Source organism: Miscanthus floridulus, chromosome 6, assembly GCF_019320115.1.
Source record: "Miscanthus floridulus cultivar M001 chromosome 6, ASM1932011v1, whole genome shotgun sequence".
Taxonomy (NCBI): Eukaryota; Viridiplantae; Streptophyta; class Magnoliopsida; order Poales; family Poaceae; genus Miscanthus; species Miscanthus floridulus.
The window spans coordinates 101,148,025-101,168,665 of record NC_089585.1 but is presented as its reverse complement, the minus strand read 5'-3'; the positions used below and the strand labels follow the sequence as shown (position 1 = coordinate 101,168,665).

Below are 20,641 nucleotides of genomic sequence, written 5' to 3'. Positions count from 1 at the left end.
TGATTCTTCGACACCCATCACGGTGAATCACCCACAACCTGCTCACAACTTGAGTTGGGTCATCCACAAGCACCGTCGGATGATCACCAATCTCCCAATCACCACCAAGCCATCTAGGTGATGGCGATCACCAAGAGTAACAAGCACGAACTCTCACTTGACCACGACAAGCCTAATGAGAAGGGTGGATGCACACTTTGCTACTCTTCATCTCACTAATGAGGGCTCTCTTTGGGATTCTCAAATCTCAATCACCTCACTAGGACCTTGCTCTTCTTGGCACTCTCAAAGGTGTTTCTCCGCTGTTGGAATGAGCAAAAGTGCCCCCACACATGAATAGAGGAAGTATTTATAACATGGGCTGAAAAACGAACCGTATGTGCCTCAGCGGGGTGACCGGACGCTCCGGTCAAGTTGACCGGACGTGCCGGTCAGTTCACCCTGAACTCTAGTATTTACAGTGTGACCGGACGTGTTCGGTCAAGATTTTCCCTCTCTGGAACCTTACTGGAGTCGACCAGACGCTGGCCCTTAGCGTTCGGTCACTTGACCTCTCAGCGTTCGGTCGCACCAGGCAAAAATACCTCGGTCAAATGAACTGATCGGACCCTGAGCCAGCATCCGGTCACACTGGAGCCAGCGTCCGGATAGTATTTGACCCTCCATTCACTTCCAACTCTCGATCATATGTTAATGAAGTTTGCTCCATTGGATCTATGGGCTATTTTGGAGCTACCTAGTGCTAGATTTAGCAAGTGTGCACCACACCTAACTCACTAGACTCACCTAGGTCAAGCTACCCATCCATACCCCCCTTAATAGCACGGCCAAAGGAAAAACAAAGTCCTAAACTACTCTAAGTATCTCTTCAACTCCAAACGACACTTAGAACTAGTCCATCCTTAACCTTGTCGTCCATTCTTTGAAAACCAAAACGATTTCCATCGTAGGGGCATGACCACCATGATTGCCCAATTGATCTCCATTACCATGACCTAACTTAATTGCCTCTACAAAACACACGTTAGTTACAGTAATCATGTATTGTCATTAATCACCGAAACCAAACTAGGGGCCTAGATGCTTTCAATCTTCCCCTTTTTGGTGATTGATGACAATACCACCTCTAGTATGTGAAAGAGATGAGGTTTTTATCATGCTTGGTTCATATAAGCTTTTGACAATAAGAACAAAAATGTTAGGCAAGCTTATATGACCCAAACCAACATGATGTACTCAAAAGATATGAAATAAGCATGAGTACAAGTAACAAAGCTCATTCGCATCAAAGTAAAATGCGGAAGCAAGAGCAAATGAGCTTAGTACAAGTGATATGACATGTAAATAATTCAAAGTAGAGAGCACACATGTCATATATCATGATCACGTAGATATCACTATCACATAAATAGTTTAATGCATAAAAGTAAACACATGATAAATGCATAATAGTGTATCACACATGAAAACCAAATATAATAGATAGTCTAAGTGAACTAAGCTCCCCCTAAGTCTAGCATACTCGATCCCTCTCCCCCTTTGGCGTCAAACACCAACTAGGGGCCTAGATGCTTTCAATCTCCTCCTTTTTTGTGATTGATGACAATACCACCTCGAGTATGTGAAAGGGATGAGGTTTTTAACATGCTTGGGCCTAGATGCTTTCAGCGGCGATATTTTGCTGAGGTATCAGAAAGTCGCCACTCCCCACTAGTCCTTGTTAGAGCACCCGCACAAGGGTGTAGCTCCCTCTTGATCCATGTAAGGATCAAGTGCTCTCTATAGGCTGATTCTTTGAACTCCATCATGGTGAATCACCCACAACCACTCACAACTTGAGTTGGGTCATCCACAAGCTCCGCCAGATGATCACCAAACTCTCGATCACCACCAAGTCATCTAGGTGATGGCGATCACCAAGAGTAACAAGCATGAACTCTCACTTGACCACAACAAGCCTAATGAGAAGGGTGGATGCACACTTGCTACTCTCCTTGCACTAATGAGGCTTTAATCTTGGATTCTCATATCTCAATTACATCACTAGACTCTTCCTCTTCTTTGCACTCTCAAGGGTATTTCATAGCTGAACAAATGGGTAAGAGACCTCCCTTAGATGAATAGAGAAAGTATTTATATCCCCTCATTCAAAATAAACCATTAGGAGGTTGAGTCAACACTCTGCGGGGTGACTGGACGCTCTAGTCAAGGTGACCGGATGCTCCAGTCAGTTATCCCCACCATAGAGCTGTAAAGTTGTGACCAAACTCTGACCTGCGTCCTATCAGCACTGACCGAACGCTGGCACCCAGAGTTTAGTCACTTCGTAGTTCAGCATCCGGTCAGTAACCGGATCCTGACCAACGTTCGGTCAGCACTCACCGGACATGTTCGATCAGGAAACTTTCTCTCTAAAACCTCTCTAGAGTTGACTAGATGCAGGAACCCAGCATCTAGTCACATTTCACTCAGCGTCCGGTCTCAACCAGACGGCTCCAGTTGAACAAATGAACTAACCAGACTCACCCTTCAGCGTCCGGTCACAACCAGACCAGCGTTCGGTCAGTCATTTGACCCTTTATTCACTTCCAACTCGAAATACTTTGCTCCAATTGATCTTAGGGCTACTCCAGAGCTACCTAGTGCTAGATTTGCTAAGTGTGCACCACACCTAACCCACTAGACTCACCTAGGTTAAGCTACTGGTCCATACCCCCCTTAATAGTACAGCCAAAGAAAAAATAAAGTCCTAAACTACTCTAAGTGTCCATCCTTTGAAAACCGAAATGATTTTTATCGTAGGGGCATGACAACCATGATTGCCCAATCAATTCCCATTACCATGACCTAACTTAATTACCTCTACAAAACACACATTAGTCATAGTAATCTCGTATTATTATTAATCACCAAAACCCAACTAGGAGCCTAGGTGCTTTTAGCCCCGGCCTTGGGCCATTGCTGGGCCGCCACAGCTCGCGCGCAGCCACGTTGCACTGGACTGTCGGGCCTAAAGAGTCGTTGTCGGCCCTTTCTTTTTTCTAATGTATTTTCTAATTACATTTCTGAGCTGATCTTTGATAAATCATATAAAATCATGTAGGTGTCTAAAAATTATGAAACTAATTTTGTTGGGTTTCTAAAATCATGACCTATCTGCTAATGTATTTTGTTCACTTAGTTTCATAGAATTTTCACGATTAGACTAATTAATTTGAAGCACTTAAAATGGGTAAAACATGAACTTATAGGAATTATTGTGATGAATTGGTAGTAGTACTGGCCCTGAAATTTTTATAGTAGATTAATAACAGTATTAGGTGCTCAATGTAATTTTTATAGCTCCATAGGAATTAGTTTATTAAGGTAACTAAATGAGCCCTAGTACGTAAATATATATTTAATCAATCAAATGTCAAAAATAATTGGGAGTTTGTAGAACAAAAACTTTTTTCGGAAATGAGCCTCACTTGACCACGTAGATACATGGCTTAGTATGTTAGTCATTAGAGCTAGTTCGTTAGCTTGCGAGACGTAATCGTATTTTAGAGTTGCGGTTGTCGTTGATTATTTACGTCCCTGCGTGGCATCCATGTATTTCATGACAGGAGCGATGTTGGATCGCGGAGTCATCGGGAGTAGCGGAAGCAGATGGTGACTTGATGATCATGCCACCAAGATGAAAGCTAACTTTATTTTATCTTACCCAAGCAAGCCCCGATGCATAACCCCTATTATTTTAAACTTTATTTTATGTTTGTGCATTAAGTTTTAAGGAGTTGAATGAAAACCCACTTGCATATATATATCCTTATCCTAGGAGTCTTACTAGTAGGACAGGATCGTGTAGATTGCTATGCTACATGACTCCGGTAGAAGTCGAGTGATTGCCTGTCACTCGCGAGAGATAGGAAATATATTATTATTGTTATTATATTACTATCAAATGGAATATATATGAATGATAAATGGGAGATCGGGCGGAATGGTACTTTGGATCTGGAGTTGGTTTGGCATTCGAGCGAGGCTCGGATTGCAATTGTTACTGCCTGTGTCGATTGAGGACCGTCTGTTGCATTAGGATTCTATTCAGGTCACAGACTTATTACCATGAGCACATACTTGCTTATGGGGGAGGGAAGGCTCGTTGCTCTCTTATCGTGGGTTCTGGCTCTTTCTGGACCGACTGATTGGAGGCGTGGATGATGGAGGTCTAAGCACCACACTGAGTCCGGGACTCAGGTGTGGGGGCTTGGAGTCCAAGTTTGGACGAGAACCTGGACCCCTTGACAGGAGAGTGGTGGGCTGGTCCTGCTTGTGCCTGGGGTACAAGCGGGGCGTGTGTTTCGGGGTACCCAGCTGGATATATTGGTTCGCGAATTGTCGTGTGATACGGTACGATTTGGCTACGATCTAGCACCGTAGTAAGAACTAGAATATGAAAGATGGTAAAATAGTTCTGATTGCTTACCACATGCTTAAAAGTAGCATAGATGCTTACATAGAATGGTTAGTAAATGAACTAATGATGACTGCTGATAAAATTGAATATAAGGATGCACGCTTAGTAATGCTTTCCTACAGATGCAATAACCCACAAGCTAGATAGTCTTGCATATCCTTGAAGTATTTTCTTTTCTCCTGACAGGTAAGCCTTGCGGAGTACAATTGAGTATTCAGGGTTTGTTCTACCCTGTTGCAGGTAGGGATGAAAACGGTACGGATATTTTCCTACCGTATTCGAAACCGAATCCGTTTAGAGGGGTTGAGATCTATCCGTATCCAAGTTCGGATATCCAACATCCGATACCGTATCCGTATCCGAATACTCAAATCGTATATTTATGATGTCGATATCCAATCGTATCATATCCGACATAGTTGACACTATCCGTATTCGAATCTGAATCCGGACAGAAATATGAAAACAAATGTAATATCGGTGATATCCGTTCGTATCCGATCCGTTTTCATCCCTAGTTGTAGGTGACAGGAACATGTGGAGCTGACACTTATGTGTAGAAACCTTTTGGTGGGCTCAGCGAGGATTTCCTTAACGTTGCGAACATAGAGTTTATTTGAAACTTCCACCCAAAATGTTTTACAATGGAAAAACTTATAACCTGTTATGATGTATATAACGGATCCTCATGTTAATGTTTAACTTATCATTAAATGATTTTATTTCCGCTAAAACTCTGATAACATGGTTATATCCCGCTATTATAAATAATAAATATTATACTCTGATGTTGCATGGAAAGTGATGTAAGAAATGGCTAAAATGTTGTAAGCTTTATTCTCCCATTTATGATCCTGTTGAAAAATGTGGATTTTCGAGTTCTCCTATGGGGTGTGCTCGACAGAACTGTTTAGATTAGCTCACTCTAGGGGTGTTTAGTGTTTAATGGGTTTAGTGTTTAATGGAAGACAATCACCTCCGGAAGTGAGTTATTTTAGACGATTCTGCCACATATAACCTCTAATGCAATACAATCTAATGCGAGTAACCAATCAGACCCATAATACATGCACGCACACCTTGTCCATGTGAGCACATCCTAAGTACGACTCCCTCAGTCCCATAAAGAGTATTATTCTCATTTTCCAAGAAGTCAAATATTTTTATCTTTGATTAAATATATATAAGAAAATCTTAATATTTATAATGCATAATTGGTATCATTAAATGAATCGTTGAATATATTTTCATAATAAACTTATTTAAAGATACAAATATGGTAATATTTTATATAAACCTAATCAAAAACTTGAAAAAAGTTTGATCAGTATAAAACGCCATATATAATGACATTCTTTTTGGGACAGAGGGAGGGAGTCTCGATAGATCTTAAGGTTGACTAAGTTATTGTAAATGTCTCGCTATCAAGAGACACGTCATCTACCACTAGAAAATAACATTTTTAATCCTATAATAAGCCAATGTCTTGTGGCAACCTCCCGAGCTTCTTCTTTGCATGCGCGGTTTTGTCAGCGCGCGTGTTTTAGGCTTTTAGCTTTGGCGCGTGGTCAAATCCTCAATCTCTCACTGAACAGAGGGTTTAGTCAGCAACATCTTATTAGGGGTTCACAATATAATTTGAACAGCACGCATGCAACGACTCGACAAGTAATGCCAAAACATTATTCAATCTATAGCCATGCGCTATTAGCATCGTTGTGTAAGCATGATTCCATTCTCACGCTCCTCTACTCTCCCGAAGTTCGCCCACCCAGTTGTCTTGGTATGATTCATACGGTCGTAAGCATGATTCCACGTTGCCTTGGCATGTACGTAGTAATCAATTAGTATTACGTTGTAACTTCACGCTCCTATTTCGCCGTCCTTTCAAGTATATTTGCATGTATATCAATCAATCATTCCTTACCACACAGCTTCAGCCGTAAAGCAAACATTTTTAGACTAAACACAAACCATATCACGACCGGCTCCTGAGGATCTAGAACCAATTCAAAGTCCACCTGACTCCTGAGCAGTAGCCAGGACTCGACGAGAGATCGACGAGCGAGGCTAAGCAAGCCAAGCGAGACCAGCAGATCACTAATCCCTCGAAGACTTGAACGCGTCTCCACCTGTTCATCAGTCAGCCCAATATTCCATTGCAAGCCGGTCGGCGTGAGCAAATAAACCAGAATTCAGAAAAATAATACACCACATTCCTTCAGCCCCATTCATCTATCCGTGCTATATACTCTTGTTTCTCTGGTCAAAGTCCAATAATAACCATTTCTTCCCGCTTAATTTAATGCAGTCTGATCGGCGATCGCAGTTCACGACCAAGCGGCCTCTCTCCGAGTGAGACCGGCCGCCGTTGCGCTTGCGCTGTCTGTCTCCTGCCGTATCTGCACAAGGCAGCCATTATGTTATGCCGAGCCCGTACACACGGAAAGAAGCGCAGAACCCCAGCTCCGTCCGGCATCCGCGCCTGCACAGTCATATATAGGCGGTGCACCGGCCGCGCGGACGGCAGCACCAAGCGGAAAAAGCTCACAAGCCGGCCAGACCAGGTGTGGTAGCTAGAGAAGATATCGAGAGCGGGGGATCGAGGCCGTGCTTGGTGCGGCCCAGCCCCGCGCGCGCGTATACATACATGGCCGGGCTGCAGCGGTCGAGCGAGACGTACCGGCGGTCCGGGTCGTCGGGGACGGTGTGGGAGAACAAGCACCAGTCGGCGTCGGGCGAGCTCACCGCCAAGCCGGCCCGGCCCAAGGACGCGCGGCAGCAGTGGAGCGGCCACGGCGGGTACAGGACGACCGCCCACGTGCAGCCGGCGCTGGACCCACCGTCCCCGCGCGTCGCCGCCTGCGGCTTCTGCAGCCTCTTCGGCAAGGACAAGCATCAGCCGCCCCGACGCGCCAGCGGCAGGGGCCGGCGCCGCTGAGCGCTGACGAGTTCGGCCGGGCCGGGCGGGCGTCCAAGCTCTCTCTGCTCATGCGCGCTATACTCTTGTTAGCTACTAGTATTTTCTTGCTGCTTTTAGCTTCTTAGAAGAGACACATGCATGCATGATAAGAGGTCACACCGTCACAGAATACTGAAGATTTGTGTTCATGTTCGTACGAAATATATAGATCGCATTGTGCACCGTTCTTCCCTCTTCTCTCTTGATACAGTGGATTGTACCTTTTGATTCCATCACAGGAAATCGATCGCCTAGTCGCGTATATACTGAAAATTTAGGCGACGTACTAACACCCAGCTGAAGGATTCTCAACATTATACCTTGCTTGTGAGTTGTGACTTTCTTTGCTCTTGTAGCAGTAACAGTTAGGTAGTGTTTAGTTGCACTTCATTTTGCAAAAAATTTCAAGATTCCTCGTCACATCGAATCTTTGGACGTATGCATGTAGCATTAAATATAAATAAAAAATAAAACTAATTACACAGTTTAGACGAAATTCACGAGACGGATCTTTTAAGCCTAATTAGACTATGATTGGACACTAATTGCCAAATAACAACGAAAGTGCTACAGTATCATTTCGCTAAAAAAATCGTCAACTAAACCGGGCCTTAGACTCGCCTGCGGTACCAATCACAACTTGGCGACACTAATGTCATGTAGTTCTATATGTTCACTGTATGTATCCTCATGTCCCTTTCGTGATGCCTTCTTTTTCTTATTCGTACATATATGGAACAAATCAGCTCCCTGTTTGTTATTCAACTCTACTCCATTAGCAGATAAGCTATATTTTTCCTGAGTTAATAATGATAACAAGGTTGGACTGGACTTGAATCCCCAGACAGTTCAGACTCTGGAGTCCTTATTCAACCACGCAGAACAAATTTTTCTCCCATTCAAACGGTAGCATCATGCCCTCAACTTGCCTGGAAACTAGATGCAGCTGAAATGTCGCTTTAGAAAACCTAGAGTTGAGTTGATTTTGAGACAATCACTGGTCATACATTGAAGCAGCAATTTATTTAGTTAGAATATTTTAATTAAAATTTGCACAAAATATATTCTAACTATATATCAGGTCGGTCTATATTATTCTTGACCATAGCATTGAGTTTTGTAGTTTCCATTGTATCTCGTGTAAGTAACTGATCCGAGCTCAAGTTAGTCGAAGACGTGGGTGTACACCCAAACCACCCTAAGTCATTAGAGGAAAATTTAGGTGCCTATTTCTTCTTAACTGAAAAGACACATATTTCCTCCTAGATTGGTCTTTTACATCATGTAATGCTTATCAAGATCATATGTTGTGTTTGGTTTGGGGCGGGACAGGGACAAGATGGGATATTCCACTTCGTAGTGTTCGTTTGATCAGACTAGCATAATAGCACAGGTAGTACACAAGCCCTGTCTCCTCGATCACCACCGTGACGACATGCACGACCGTAGGTAGCCCAACCCGGAGAAGAGCATGTCCCGCACTCGTAGGGGACCGGCTCATTCACCACGCCGCGCACCAGCATCGCTGATGCCGCCAGGGACGCCGCCGTCGTCACCGCCAAGACTCGATCGCCTTGTCATAGGTCGTCGCCATGGCGATGCCTGGCTAGCCAGTATTTCACACCGTCTGTCTCTCTCGCTCAACTTTCAGACCCTACAGTTCTCTCGCTCAGAATTGAAATGCCAGGAGGATCGATCGATTGATCGCGTCGAAGGAGGGGGTGAACGAACAATTTTGGTTGTGCACTTGTGTTGTGTCTGGGGCTCCTTTGTCTCTCTTGCTCAACTTTCAGACATACAATTCTCTCGCTTAGAATTGAAATGCCGGGAGGATCGATCAATCGATCGCGCCGAAGGAGGGGTGAACGAACAATGTTGGTTGTGCACTTGTGCTGGTCTAGGGCTCCTCTGTCTCTCTCGCTCAACTTTCAGACCCTACAGTTCTCTCGCTCCAACCTAGCTCCTCTGCAGTCGTTCGAGGCGGCCCCTGAGGCCACCGTCCCAGCCCCGTTGAGGTCCCCCCTGCCTCCCCTCCCCTCGGCCCCCGGGGGCCCTCATGGAGCCTTTCGCGACCATGGCAGCCAGCGAGAAATTCTTGGCGTTCATCAGGGAAAAGTTTGGTAAGCCTGTTACCCCTTCCTCTGCGGCTGAGGGTTCTTTCACCCTACTCGTCGCCTTTGGGAGATGTCGCTCCCACCTGGAGGACCCATTTGTTGCTGGGGTTCTCAGCTCGCTCTTTGGGAGTCCTACTGCCCATTTCCAAGTTTGCCTGGTTGAAGACAGAGTTTTCCTCTTCCTGGCCTCCTACAAGCAAGTGGGCTTTGAAATCTACAAGCTCAATAAGTTCTCTTGTCGCGAGTTTGAGCTCAGTTTTCATCTCTTCAATGAAGCTAGTTTAGTTGCGGCGCGCTCGCTCTCTTGTGGAAAGTCATAGTTTTCATGGGTTGAAGTTGGGCAAAAGCTCTCCTTCGCTGACGCTGTGAAGTAGCCTACGAATTCCCGTTCAAAGGGCAACCCTGTTGCTATTCTCACCGGAACAAACTACATCCCTGTTCTTCAGAAGTTGAGTGTGACAGCCTCTCTCAACCGTACTTCAGTTTTCGATCGCATTGTCTTTCCGAGAGTTTCAGCTTTTGAGCGGCTTTCTTGGCCCAAGCAGTCTACTCAGTCTGATCAAGCAAAGAAGCTCCGCCGGTCAGCTACCATGAAGCATTTGCAGGGTTCTGATTTCTCTGATAAGCAGCATCAGGTTGTTCCTAAAGGTTCAATTGTACAGGATCATTCAGAGTCTAAACCGCTGAATTTGGATTTGAATTTGGGTCCTTCAAAAGTTATGGCTAGGAATTCATTGCAAAATAAGCAGAGTGGCTCTGTCTCTTTGGTTCCTGTGCGATGTCGGCGGTGCCACTCTTCGGCACACCCAAGGTCTGCATGCAGATCCCCTATTAAATGTGATATATGTGAAGGGTGGGCCATGTTGCAGCCTCATGTCATGAGAATTGGAAGAAGCTGCAAGTGAGTGTGAAAGGGAAAAAGCTGGATAACTTTTCCAAGGATTTTGGCCCTGGCCTTGATTGCTCTTGTTGGTTCAAGATGGTCAGTATGATGGTGGGCCCTTCATCGCCCCCTCGTTACTTGGACTTTGCGAATACCTCGGATGACCCTTTGGCTTCCCAGACTATACATTGGAGCTCTCCGCCGCTTCCTGAGGCCCAATGCACTGTTGAAGAAAACCCCAAACTCTAGAGTTCTCATCGTTGGCACCGACAATGGTGTATTTTCGAGCTGACCCGACGCTGTTTCTCCCTCGTGGGCTAAATCACCTTGATGTTGGTCCGCGGAAGCCAATGAAGAGGGTGGTTTTGATGCGTCCTCGTGCCAAGAATCAAGACTTGGCCATATCGTCTTCATCCACCCAATGCCGGCGCATTAGGTAACCTTCCAGGCCATCCGTGAACTAGTGACAGATTTCTTGACCAATGAGCAGAATGTAGTCTTCACAGATATGCAGCCCACTCATCTCGGTCAGGCCTACGTTAGGTTCAAAAATGCTTTTGATAGAGATCAGCTTATTAATCATGGCCCTTATATCTTTGGTGATGTCATGGTCACTTTTGTTGAGCACAACAAGGATAGAAACTGGCATGCTATCAACTTTAACAGGGAGTGTTGGTTGCTGTTGATGGGATTCCCACCAGATTACGGAGAGGATGAATTTGTTGCTAACACAATCAGTACGTTTGGTAGAGTGCTTTATTGGGCTAATGATGGCAGGCACCTTTCTAGGCTCTTAGTGCGTGCAAGGGTTGTGGATTTTGAGCCAATTCCTTAGTTTCTTGTTCTAACTGAGGGAGAAGGCTTCCAAGGGGAGTCATGGACTGTGCAGTGTGAGGTCCTACAAGGCAATCTGCTTGGTGGGCTGCCATAGGATGAAGATCTAGCTCCTGGCCTAGATGCTTTTCCACCTGGTGGTCCCTTCGATATATTTGGCTTTGGCCAGAATGGGTCTGGTCCTGTAACTCAGCCCAATCATCAGATAGGCCCCAATCTGCTCCCTAGTGGTGTTGATGGACAGAATAACCTAGTGAATGATGTTGCAGCTGCTGGTGACTGGAGGGCATGGTCTGACAATGTCCAGAACATTCCCTAATTTCAATCTAATGATGATGTGGTGGATCCTTAGGAGCTTGATCTCAATGTGCAGCCTGATTTGCAGGAAATGATTATGGATCTAGTGTTTGTAGGCCCATCAGCACCATGAGATGCATTTTGATATTAATGAGTTCCTTAATCAAGTTAATGTGGAAGAAGAGGATAATCAAGTAGGAACAGGAGGTCCCAGCTCTAGGATCAAGGTGTTATTGAACCAGCACTGGTCCCACCGGCTAGTTGAAGTCAACATCCCTATGTGGTCAATGAACCTGAGAACTTTCTTCCCTTGGAATTTAGGAGGATGATCTGATGGGAGATGAGGAAATTCAGCAGCAGTTGGATGAGGAAACGGCCCAAGGAAATGTTTTTGGGCCTCAGAATATTCATGTGGGCTTTGTCTTCACTAACTAGGTACCTAGCCTATTTTTTAGGATAGCTCTGGTATGTGGAAGAAGTTCTTTGCTCCCCATCACAATTTTCTATTCCTATTGAATGGGCAAGTTTCTTTACTGCCCTTTTGATGTCCCCTGGTCACTTCGAGAAGGCTAAATAATTTATTCAGTCTGCTAACCTCCTCCCCAATATTGGTGAAGGCCAGAATGTTGGTTTCTCCCTGCCCATCAATTGTCCAAGCAAAATCCCTCTCACCTGCAAGTTATCTCGTGTGACTGAAGCTGAAGATGCAGAGATAGATGCTGAAGATGCCCCTCCTATGGACAGTGATGGATCAGTTGCTTCTGCTGCTAGGCTAGATCCCACCACTAAAGCTATCACCAAGAAAAATAGAAAGAGAGCAGCTGCTTTGGTTCAAACTCAAGTGAGAAGGAGTCCTAGGGTTCAGAAGAACAAGCAAGGCTTCAAAGACCCTGTCTACAAGGACAAGAGCTGCCTGGGATGCAATTCTACACCACTACCAATCTCCACAAAGACCATCAGGAAGCTAAGTGCCTCCCTCTGTGACATTGAGGTGTCCCAAGTAACTGACCTGGCCCTCAACAAGAAGAAGAAGGGTGCAGCACCTGTTGGTACTGTGCCTCCCAAGAAGAAGAACAAGGAAGTCAATGATGAGTCCAATGAAGAAGTTGAAGATTGAAGACATGCCCACTATTGGGAAGAAGCATTTGAAGATTGTTGGAGGCCTCTTCACTAGCCACCACCTTTTTCTATGCTTTTCTATTTTTATTTTGATGATATTTCAGTCTTTTTGTCTTAAGAACTTTTATTACTCTTTTGTTTCTGTGGTTGTTGTGTCTGTAATGACTTTGGGGTTTCTATTAAGGCACTCCTTTTATGTACCCTTGCTGTGCTTGGTTGTACTAGGGTGTTTTTTATTTTGTTGGTTTTATGGATAATAGGCAATCTATTAGAACTTGGACGTCCTCTATTAGAATATCAGAGGCATTAATGCTGAAAACAAGTGGGAGTCACTCAGAATTAAGATCACAGAGAGCAACTGTGACATTATTAGCATCCAAGAAACCAAAGAAGCAGCTTTGATCTCTGCTACATAATAAAGTTCTGCCCTAAGTCTTTTGATGCTTTCTGCTTTTTGCCTTTAGTGGGTGCCTCTGGAGGGATTTTAGTGGCTTGGAAGAGCTACTTCTTCACTGGTTTGAGATCTTCCAAAATGAGTTTGCCATCTCAGTTTAGTTCTCCTCTCAGTTTAATAATGACTCTTGGATCCTCACCTCAGTGTATGGCCCTTGTGATACTGATGGAAAGAATGCTTTCATGGACTGGTTTGAGAACATTCATATGCTTGATGATATCCAATGGCTGGTAGTGGGTGACTTCAATTTAATCAGGAAGCCAGAGGATAGAAATAGGCCTAGGGGAACATTGGTGAAATGCTAATGTTCAACAATGCTATCAGTTTTTAGGATTAGTGGAGATCCCTCTACATGGCAGAAAGTTTACTTGGACCAACAAGCAGCAGCCTCCCTCTCCTTGAGAGGTTGGATTGGTTTTTTCCTCCCAATATTGGACTCTCAGATACCCTCACTCTGGCACACTCACTGGTCATGGAGACTTTTGATCATTGGCCCTGTGTAGTTGAGATAAAAACTGCCATTCCAAAGGGGAAAGTATTCAGATTTGAAAACTTTTGGATGTCTCATCTTGAGTTTCTGCCACTAGTGACAAGCTCTTGGAATGCCCCTTCCCACAACAAGATGCAGCTAAGATCCTGACTGCTAAGTTCAAGGCCCTTAGGAATAATCTAAAAGATTGGCAGGCTCAGCTCTCTAGCATGAAGAGGACCATTGCAAATGTAAGGCTTGTGATTTCATTTCTGGATTCTATTGAGGAGTGGAGAGATTTGGCCCTGCATGAATGGAACTTTAGAGAGATTCTCAATCAGAAGCTTACTAGTCTACTCCATCAACAGATGGTCTATTGGAAGCAAAGGGTAAACATTAAGTGGGTTCAGTTAGGGGATGAGTGCTCAAAGCTTTTTCGTGCCTAGGCAACCTTGAGGCACAGAAGAAATCTGATCACCTCACTCTCTGACCATTCTAGAGCTTTGGTATCTGATCACATCTTAAAGGCTGGCCTCATTTGGAATGATTTCAAAGAGAGACTGGGGACATCAAATTTTGAGCTGATGCTATTTGATCTTGACTCACTCTTTCTCAAGATGTTGATCTTAGCTCTCTTGAAGAACCTTTCAGTCATCAAGGAGTGATGAGATTATAAAGCAATTGCCCCTAGATAATCTCCTAGCCTTGATGGCTTCAATAATGATTTTTTCAAAAAAAAATGTTGGCCCACTATTAAGCAGGACTTTTATAGGCTGTGCAATGCTTTTCATCAGGGTCAGTTATGTCTTCAGAGCATAAATGGATCCTACTACAACACACTTGTTCCAAAAATAGATGGGCCAACTAGAATCAATGACTTCAGACCTATTTCTCTGCTTAACTCCTCTGTCAAGGTACTCACCAAGCTCCTAGCTAACAGATTACAACCACTTATCACAAAATTGGTTCATGTAAATCTAAAAGCATCTAGGCCCCTAGTTTGGGTTTAGTGATTAATGATAATACGAGATTACTGTGACTAACGTGTGTTTTGTAGATGCAATTAAGTTAGGTCATGGTAATGACAATTGATTGGGCAAATCATGGTTGTCATGCCCCTACGATGGAAATCGTTTTGGTTTTCAAAGGATGGATGATAAGGTTAAGGATAGACTAGTTCTAAGTGTCGTTTGGTGTTGAAGAGACACTTAGAGTAGTTTAGGACTTTGTTTTTCCTATGGTCATACTATTAAGGGGAGTATGGATGAGTAGCTTGACCTAGGTGAGTCTAGTGGGTTAGGTGTGGTGCACACTTGTCAAATCTAGCACAAGGTAGCTCCTAAGTAGCCCTAAGATCAATTGGAGTGAACTTCATTCACATATGATTACGAGTTGGAAGTGAATGGAGGGTCAAATGTTGACTGGATGTTGGTTCCGGTGTGACCCGAATGCTGGCGCAGAGTCCCGGTCAGTTCATTTGATCAAGGTGAAGTTGTTTTGATGCGACCGGACGCTGAGTGAAATGTGATCGGATGCTGGGTGCCAGAGTCTAGTCAACTCCAGTAAGGTCCCAGAGAGAGAGAATCCTGATGGGACATGTCCGGTCAGTGCTGACCGGACGTTGGTCAGGTTCTGGCTACTGATCGGATGCTGAGCAGCAATGTGACCAGACGCTAGGTTCTAGAGTCTGGTCAACATCAGTAAGGTTCCAGAAAGCAGTTTTCATGACCAGAACGTGTCCGATCAGTGCTGACCGGACGTTGGTTAGTGTCCGGTCACAACTTAACTACTCGGTGGCGAGGAGAACTAACCGAAGCGTCCGGTCCCCCCACAATGGCACATAACGGTTCATTTTGAATGAGGGGTTATAAATACTTCCTCTATTCACTCAAGGGATTACTTTTGCTCATTTCAACAGCTAAGAAACACCCTTGAGAGTGACAAGGAGAGCAAGGTCCTAGTGAGGTGATTGAGATTTGAGACTCCAAGAGAGAGACCTCATTAGTGAAAGCAAGAGTAGCAAAGTGTGCATACACCCTTCTTATTAGGCTTGTCGTGGTCAAGTGAGAGTCCGTGCTTATTACTCTTGGTGATCACCATCACCTAGATGGCTTGGTGGTGATTAGGAGTTTGGTGATCATCTGACGAAGCTTGTGGATGACCCAACTCAAGTTGTGAGCGGTTGTGGGTGATTCACCACGACGGAGTGTCAAAGAATCAACCCATAGAGAGCACTTGATCCTTGTGCGGATCAAGGGGGAGCTACACCCTTGCGCGGGTGCTCCAACGAGGACTAGTGGGGAGTGGCGACTCTCCAATATCTTGGCAAAACATCACCGCGTTCCTCCTTCTATCTTAAGCACCACACTGAGTCCAGGACTCAGGTGTGGGGGCTTGGAGTCCAAGTTTGGACGGGGACCTGGACCCCTTGACAGGAGAGTGCTGGGCTGGTCCTGCTTGTACCTGGGGTACAAGTAGGACGTGTGTTTTGGGGTACCCAGCTGGGATATATTGGTTCACGAATCGCCGTATGATACGGTATGACTTGGCTACGATCTAGCACCGTAGTAAGAACTAGAATATGAAAGATGGTAAAATGGTTCTGATTGTTTACCACCTGTTTGAAAGTAGCATAGGTGCTTACATAGAATGGTTAATTAATGAACTAATGATGACTGCTAATAAAATTGAATATAAGGATGCACGCTTAGTAATGTTTTCTACAGATGCAATAACCCACAAGCTAGATAGTTTTGCATATCCTTGAAGTCTTTTCTTTTCTCCTGAGCTTTGCGGAGTACAATTGAGTACTTAGGGTTTGTTCTACCCTGTTGCAGGTAGGGATGAAAACGGTACGGATATTTTCCTACCGTATTCGAAACCGAATCCGTTTAGAGGGGTTGAGATCTATCCGTATCCAAGTTCGGATATCCAACATCCGATACCGTATCCGTATCCGAATACTCAAATCGTATATTTATGATGTCGATATCCAATCGTATCATATCCGACATAGTTGACACTATCCGTATTCGAATCTGAATCCGGACAGAAATATGAAAACAAATGTAATATCGGTGATATCCGTTCGTATCCGATCCGTTTTCATCCCTAGTTGTAGGTGACAGGAACATGTGGAGCTGACACTTATGTGTAGAAACCTTTTGGTGGGCTCAGCGAGGATTTCCTTAACGTTGCGAACATAGAGTTTATTTGAAACTTCCACCCAAAATGTTTTACAATGGAAAAACTTATAACCTGTTATGATGTATATAACGGATCCTCATGTTAATGTTTAACTTATCATTAAATGATTTTATTTCCGCTAAAACTCTGATAACATGGTTATACCCCGCTATTATAAATAATAAATATTATACTCTGATGTTGCATGGAAAGTGATGTAAGAAATGGCTAAAATGTTGTAAGCTTTATTCTCCCATTTATAATCCTGTTGAAAAATGTGGATTTTCAGGTTCTCCCATGGGGTGTGCTCGACAGAACTGTTTAGATTAGCTCACTCTTGGAGTGTTTAGTGTCTAATGAAAGACAATCACCTTCAGAAGTGAGTTATTTTAGACGATTCTACCACATATAACCTCTAATGCAATACAATCTAATGCGAGTAACCAATCAGACCCATAATACACGCATGCACACCTTGTCCATGTGAGCACATCCTAAGTACGACTCTCTCGGTCCCATAAAGAGTATTATTCTCATTTTTCAAGAAGTCAAATATTTTTATCTTTGATTAAATATATATAAAAAATCTTAATATTTATAATGCATGATTGGTATCATTAAATGAATCGTTGAATATATTTTTATAATAAATTTATTTAAAGATACAAATATGGTAATATTTTATATAAACCTAATCAAAAACTTGAAAAAAGTTTGATCAGTACAAAACGCCATATATAATGACATTCTTTTTGGGACAGAGGGAGGGAGTCTCGATAGATCTTAAGGTTGACTAAGTTATTGTAAACGTCTCGTTATCAACAGACACGTCATCTACCACTAGAAAATAACATTTTTAATCCTATAATAAGCCAATGTCTTGTGGCAACCTCCCGAGCTTCTTCTTTGCATGCGCGGTTTTGTCAGCGCGCGTGTTTTAGCTTTGGCGCGTGGTCAAATCCTCAATCTCTCACTGAACAGAGGGTTTAGTCAGCAACATCTTATTAGGGGTTCACAATATAATTTGAACAGCATGCATGCAACGACTCGACAAGTAATGCCAAAACATTATTCAATCTATAGCCATGCGCTATTAGCATCGTTGTGTAAGCATTCTCACGCTCCTCTACTCTCCCGAAGTTCGCCCACCCAGTTGTCTTGGCATGATTCATACGGTCGTAAGCATGATTCCGCGTTGCCTTGGCATGTACGTAGTAATCAATTAGTATTACGTTGTAACTTCACGCTCCTACTTTCGCCGTCCTTTCAAGTTTATTTGCATGTATATCAATCAATCATTCCTTACCACACAGCTTCAGCCGTAAAGCAAACATTTTTAGACTAAACACAAACCATATCACGACCGGCTCCTGAGGATCTAGAACCAATTCAAAGTCCACCTGACTCCTGAGCAGTAGCCAGGAGCCCATGACTCGACGAGAGATCGACGAGCGAGGCTAAGCAAGCCAAGCGAGACCAGCAGATCACTAATCCCTCGAAGACTTGAACGCGTCTCCACCTGTTCATCAGTCAGCCCAATATTCCATTGCAAGCCGGTCGGCGTGAGCAAATAAACCAGAATTCAGAAAAATAATACACCACATTCCTTCAGCCCCATTCATCTATCCGTGCTATATACTCTTGTTTCTCTGGTCAAAGTCCAATAATAACCATTTCTTCCCGCTTAATTTAATGCAGTCTGATCGGCGATCGCAGTTCACGACCAAGCGGCCTCTCTCCGAGTGAGACCGGCCGCCGTTGCGCTTGCGCTGTCTGTCTCCTGCCGTATCTGCACAAGGCGGCCATTATGTTATGCCGAGCCCGTACACACGGAAAGAAGCGCAGAACCCCAGCTCCGTCCGGCATCCGCGCCTGCACAGTCATATATAGGCGGTGCACCGGCCGCGCGGACGGCAGCACCAAGCGGAAAAGCTCACAAGCCGGCCAGACCAGGTGTGGTAGCTAGAGAAGAGATCGAGAGCGGGGGATCGAGGCCGTGCTTGGTGCGGCCCAGCCCCGCGCGCGCGTATACATACATGGCCGGGCTGCAGCGGTCGAGCGAGACGTACCGGCGGTCCGGGTCGTCGGGGACGGTGTGGGAGAACAAGCACCAGTCGGCGTCGGGCGAGCTCACCGCCAAGCCGGCCCGGCCCAAGGACGCGGGGCAGCAGTGGAGCGGCCACGGCGGGTACAGGACGCCCGCCCACGTGCAGCCGGCGCTGGACCCGCCGTCCCCGCGCGTCGCCGCCTGCGGCTTCTGCAGCCTCTTCGGCAAGGACAAGCATCAGCCGCCCCGACGCGCCAGCGGCAGGGGCCGGCGCCGCTGAGCGCTGACGAGTTCGGCCGGGCCGGGCGGGCGTCCAAGCTCTGTCTGTCATGCACGCTATACTCTTGTTAGCTACTAGTATTTTCTTGCTGCTTTTAGCTTCTTAGAAGAGACACATGCATGCATGATAAGAGGTCACACCGTCACAGAATACTGAATATTTGTGTTCATGTTCGTACGAAATATATAGATCGCATTGTGCACCGTTCTTCCCTCTTCTCTCTTGATACAGTGGATTGTACCTTTTGATTCCATCACAGGAAATCGATCGCCTAGTCGCGTATATACTGAAAATTTAGGCGACGTACTAACACCCAGCCGAAGGATTCTCAACATTCTACCTTGCTTGTGAGTTGTGACTTTCTTTGCTCTTGTAGCAGTAACAGTTAGACTCGCCTGCAGTACTAATCACAACTTGGCGACACTAATGTCATGTAGTTCTATATGTTCACTGTATGTATCCTCATGTCCCTTTCGTGATGCCTTCTTTTTCTTATTCGTACATATATGGAACAAATCAGCTCCCTGTTTGTTATTCTACTCTACTCCATTAGCAGATAAGCTATATTTTTCCTGAGTTAATAATGATAACAAGGTTGGACTGGACTTGAATCCCCAGACAGTTCAGACTCTGGAGTCCTTATTCAACCACGCAGAACAATTTTTTCTCCCATTCAAACGGTAGCATCATGCCCTCAACTTGCCTGGAAACTAGATGCAGCTGAAATGTCGCTTTAGAAAACCTAGAGTTGAGTTGATTTTGAGACAATCACTGGTCATACATTGAAGCAGCAATTTATTTAGTTAGAATATTTTAATTAAAATTTGCACAAAATATATTCTAACTATATATCAGGTCGGTCTATATTATTCTTGACCATAGCATTGAGTTTTGTAGTTTCTATTGTATCTCGTGTAAGTAACTGATCCGAGCTCAAGTTAGTCGAAGACTTGGGTGTACACCCAAACCACCCTAAGTCATTAGAGGAAAATTTAGGTGGCTATTTCTTCTTAACTGAAAAGACACCTATTTCCTCCTAGATTGGTCTTTTACATCATGTAATGCTTATCAAGATCATATGTTGTGTTTGGTTTGGGGCGGGACAGGGACAAGATGGGATATTCCACTTCGTAGTGTTCGTTTGATCAGACTAGCATACTAGCACAGGTAGTACACAAGCCCTGTCTCCTCGATCACCACCGTGTGCCACGACGACATGCACGACCGTAGGTAGCCCAACCCGGAGAAGAGCATGTCCCGCACTCGTAGGGGACCGGCTCATTCACCACGCCGCGCACCAGCATCGCTGATGCCGCCAGGGACGTCGCCGTCGTCACCGCCACGACTCGATCGCCTTGTCATAGGTCGTCGCCATGGCAATGCCTGGCTAGCCGGTATTTCACACCCTTTGTCTCTCTCGCTCAACTTTCAGACCCTACAGTTTTCTCGCTCAGAATTGAAATGTCAGGAGGATCGATCGATCAATCGCGTCGAAGGAGGGGGTGAACGAACAATTTTGGTTGTGCACTTGTGT

General features: G+C 44.8%; 2 protein-coding genes across 2 annotated transcripts; both read left to right on the top strand.

Moving 5' to 3' along the window:
• Positions 1–6,671: 6,671 nt before the first annotated feature.
• LOC136458808 (uncharacterized protein At1g15400-like) lies at positions 6,672–7,634 on the top strand. Its single transcript, XM_066458732.1, has one exon. It carries the CDS (start codon positions 7,113–7,115, stop codon positions 7,401–7,403), a length of 291 nt encoding a protein of 96 aa, XP_066314829.1. The 5' UTR covers positions 6,672–7,112; the 3' UTR covers positions 7,404–7,634.
• A 10,537-nt stretch (positions 7,635–18,171) lies between these two features.
• On the top strand, positions 18,172–19,309 carry LOC136458807 (MAPK kinase substrate protein At1g80180-like). The gene has a single exon (XM_066458731.1). The coding sequence runs from the start codon at positions 18,817–18,819 to the stop codon at positions 19,105–19,107; it is 291 nt and encodes a 96-aa protein (XP_066314828.1). The 5' UTR covers positions 18,172–18,816; the 3' UTR covers positions 19,108–19,309.
• The last annotated feature ends 1,332 nt before the right edge of the window (positions 19,310–20,641 follow it).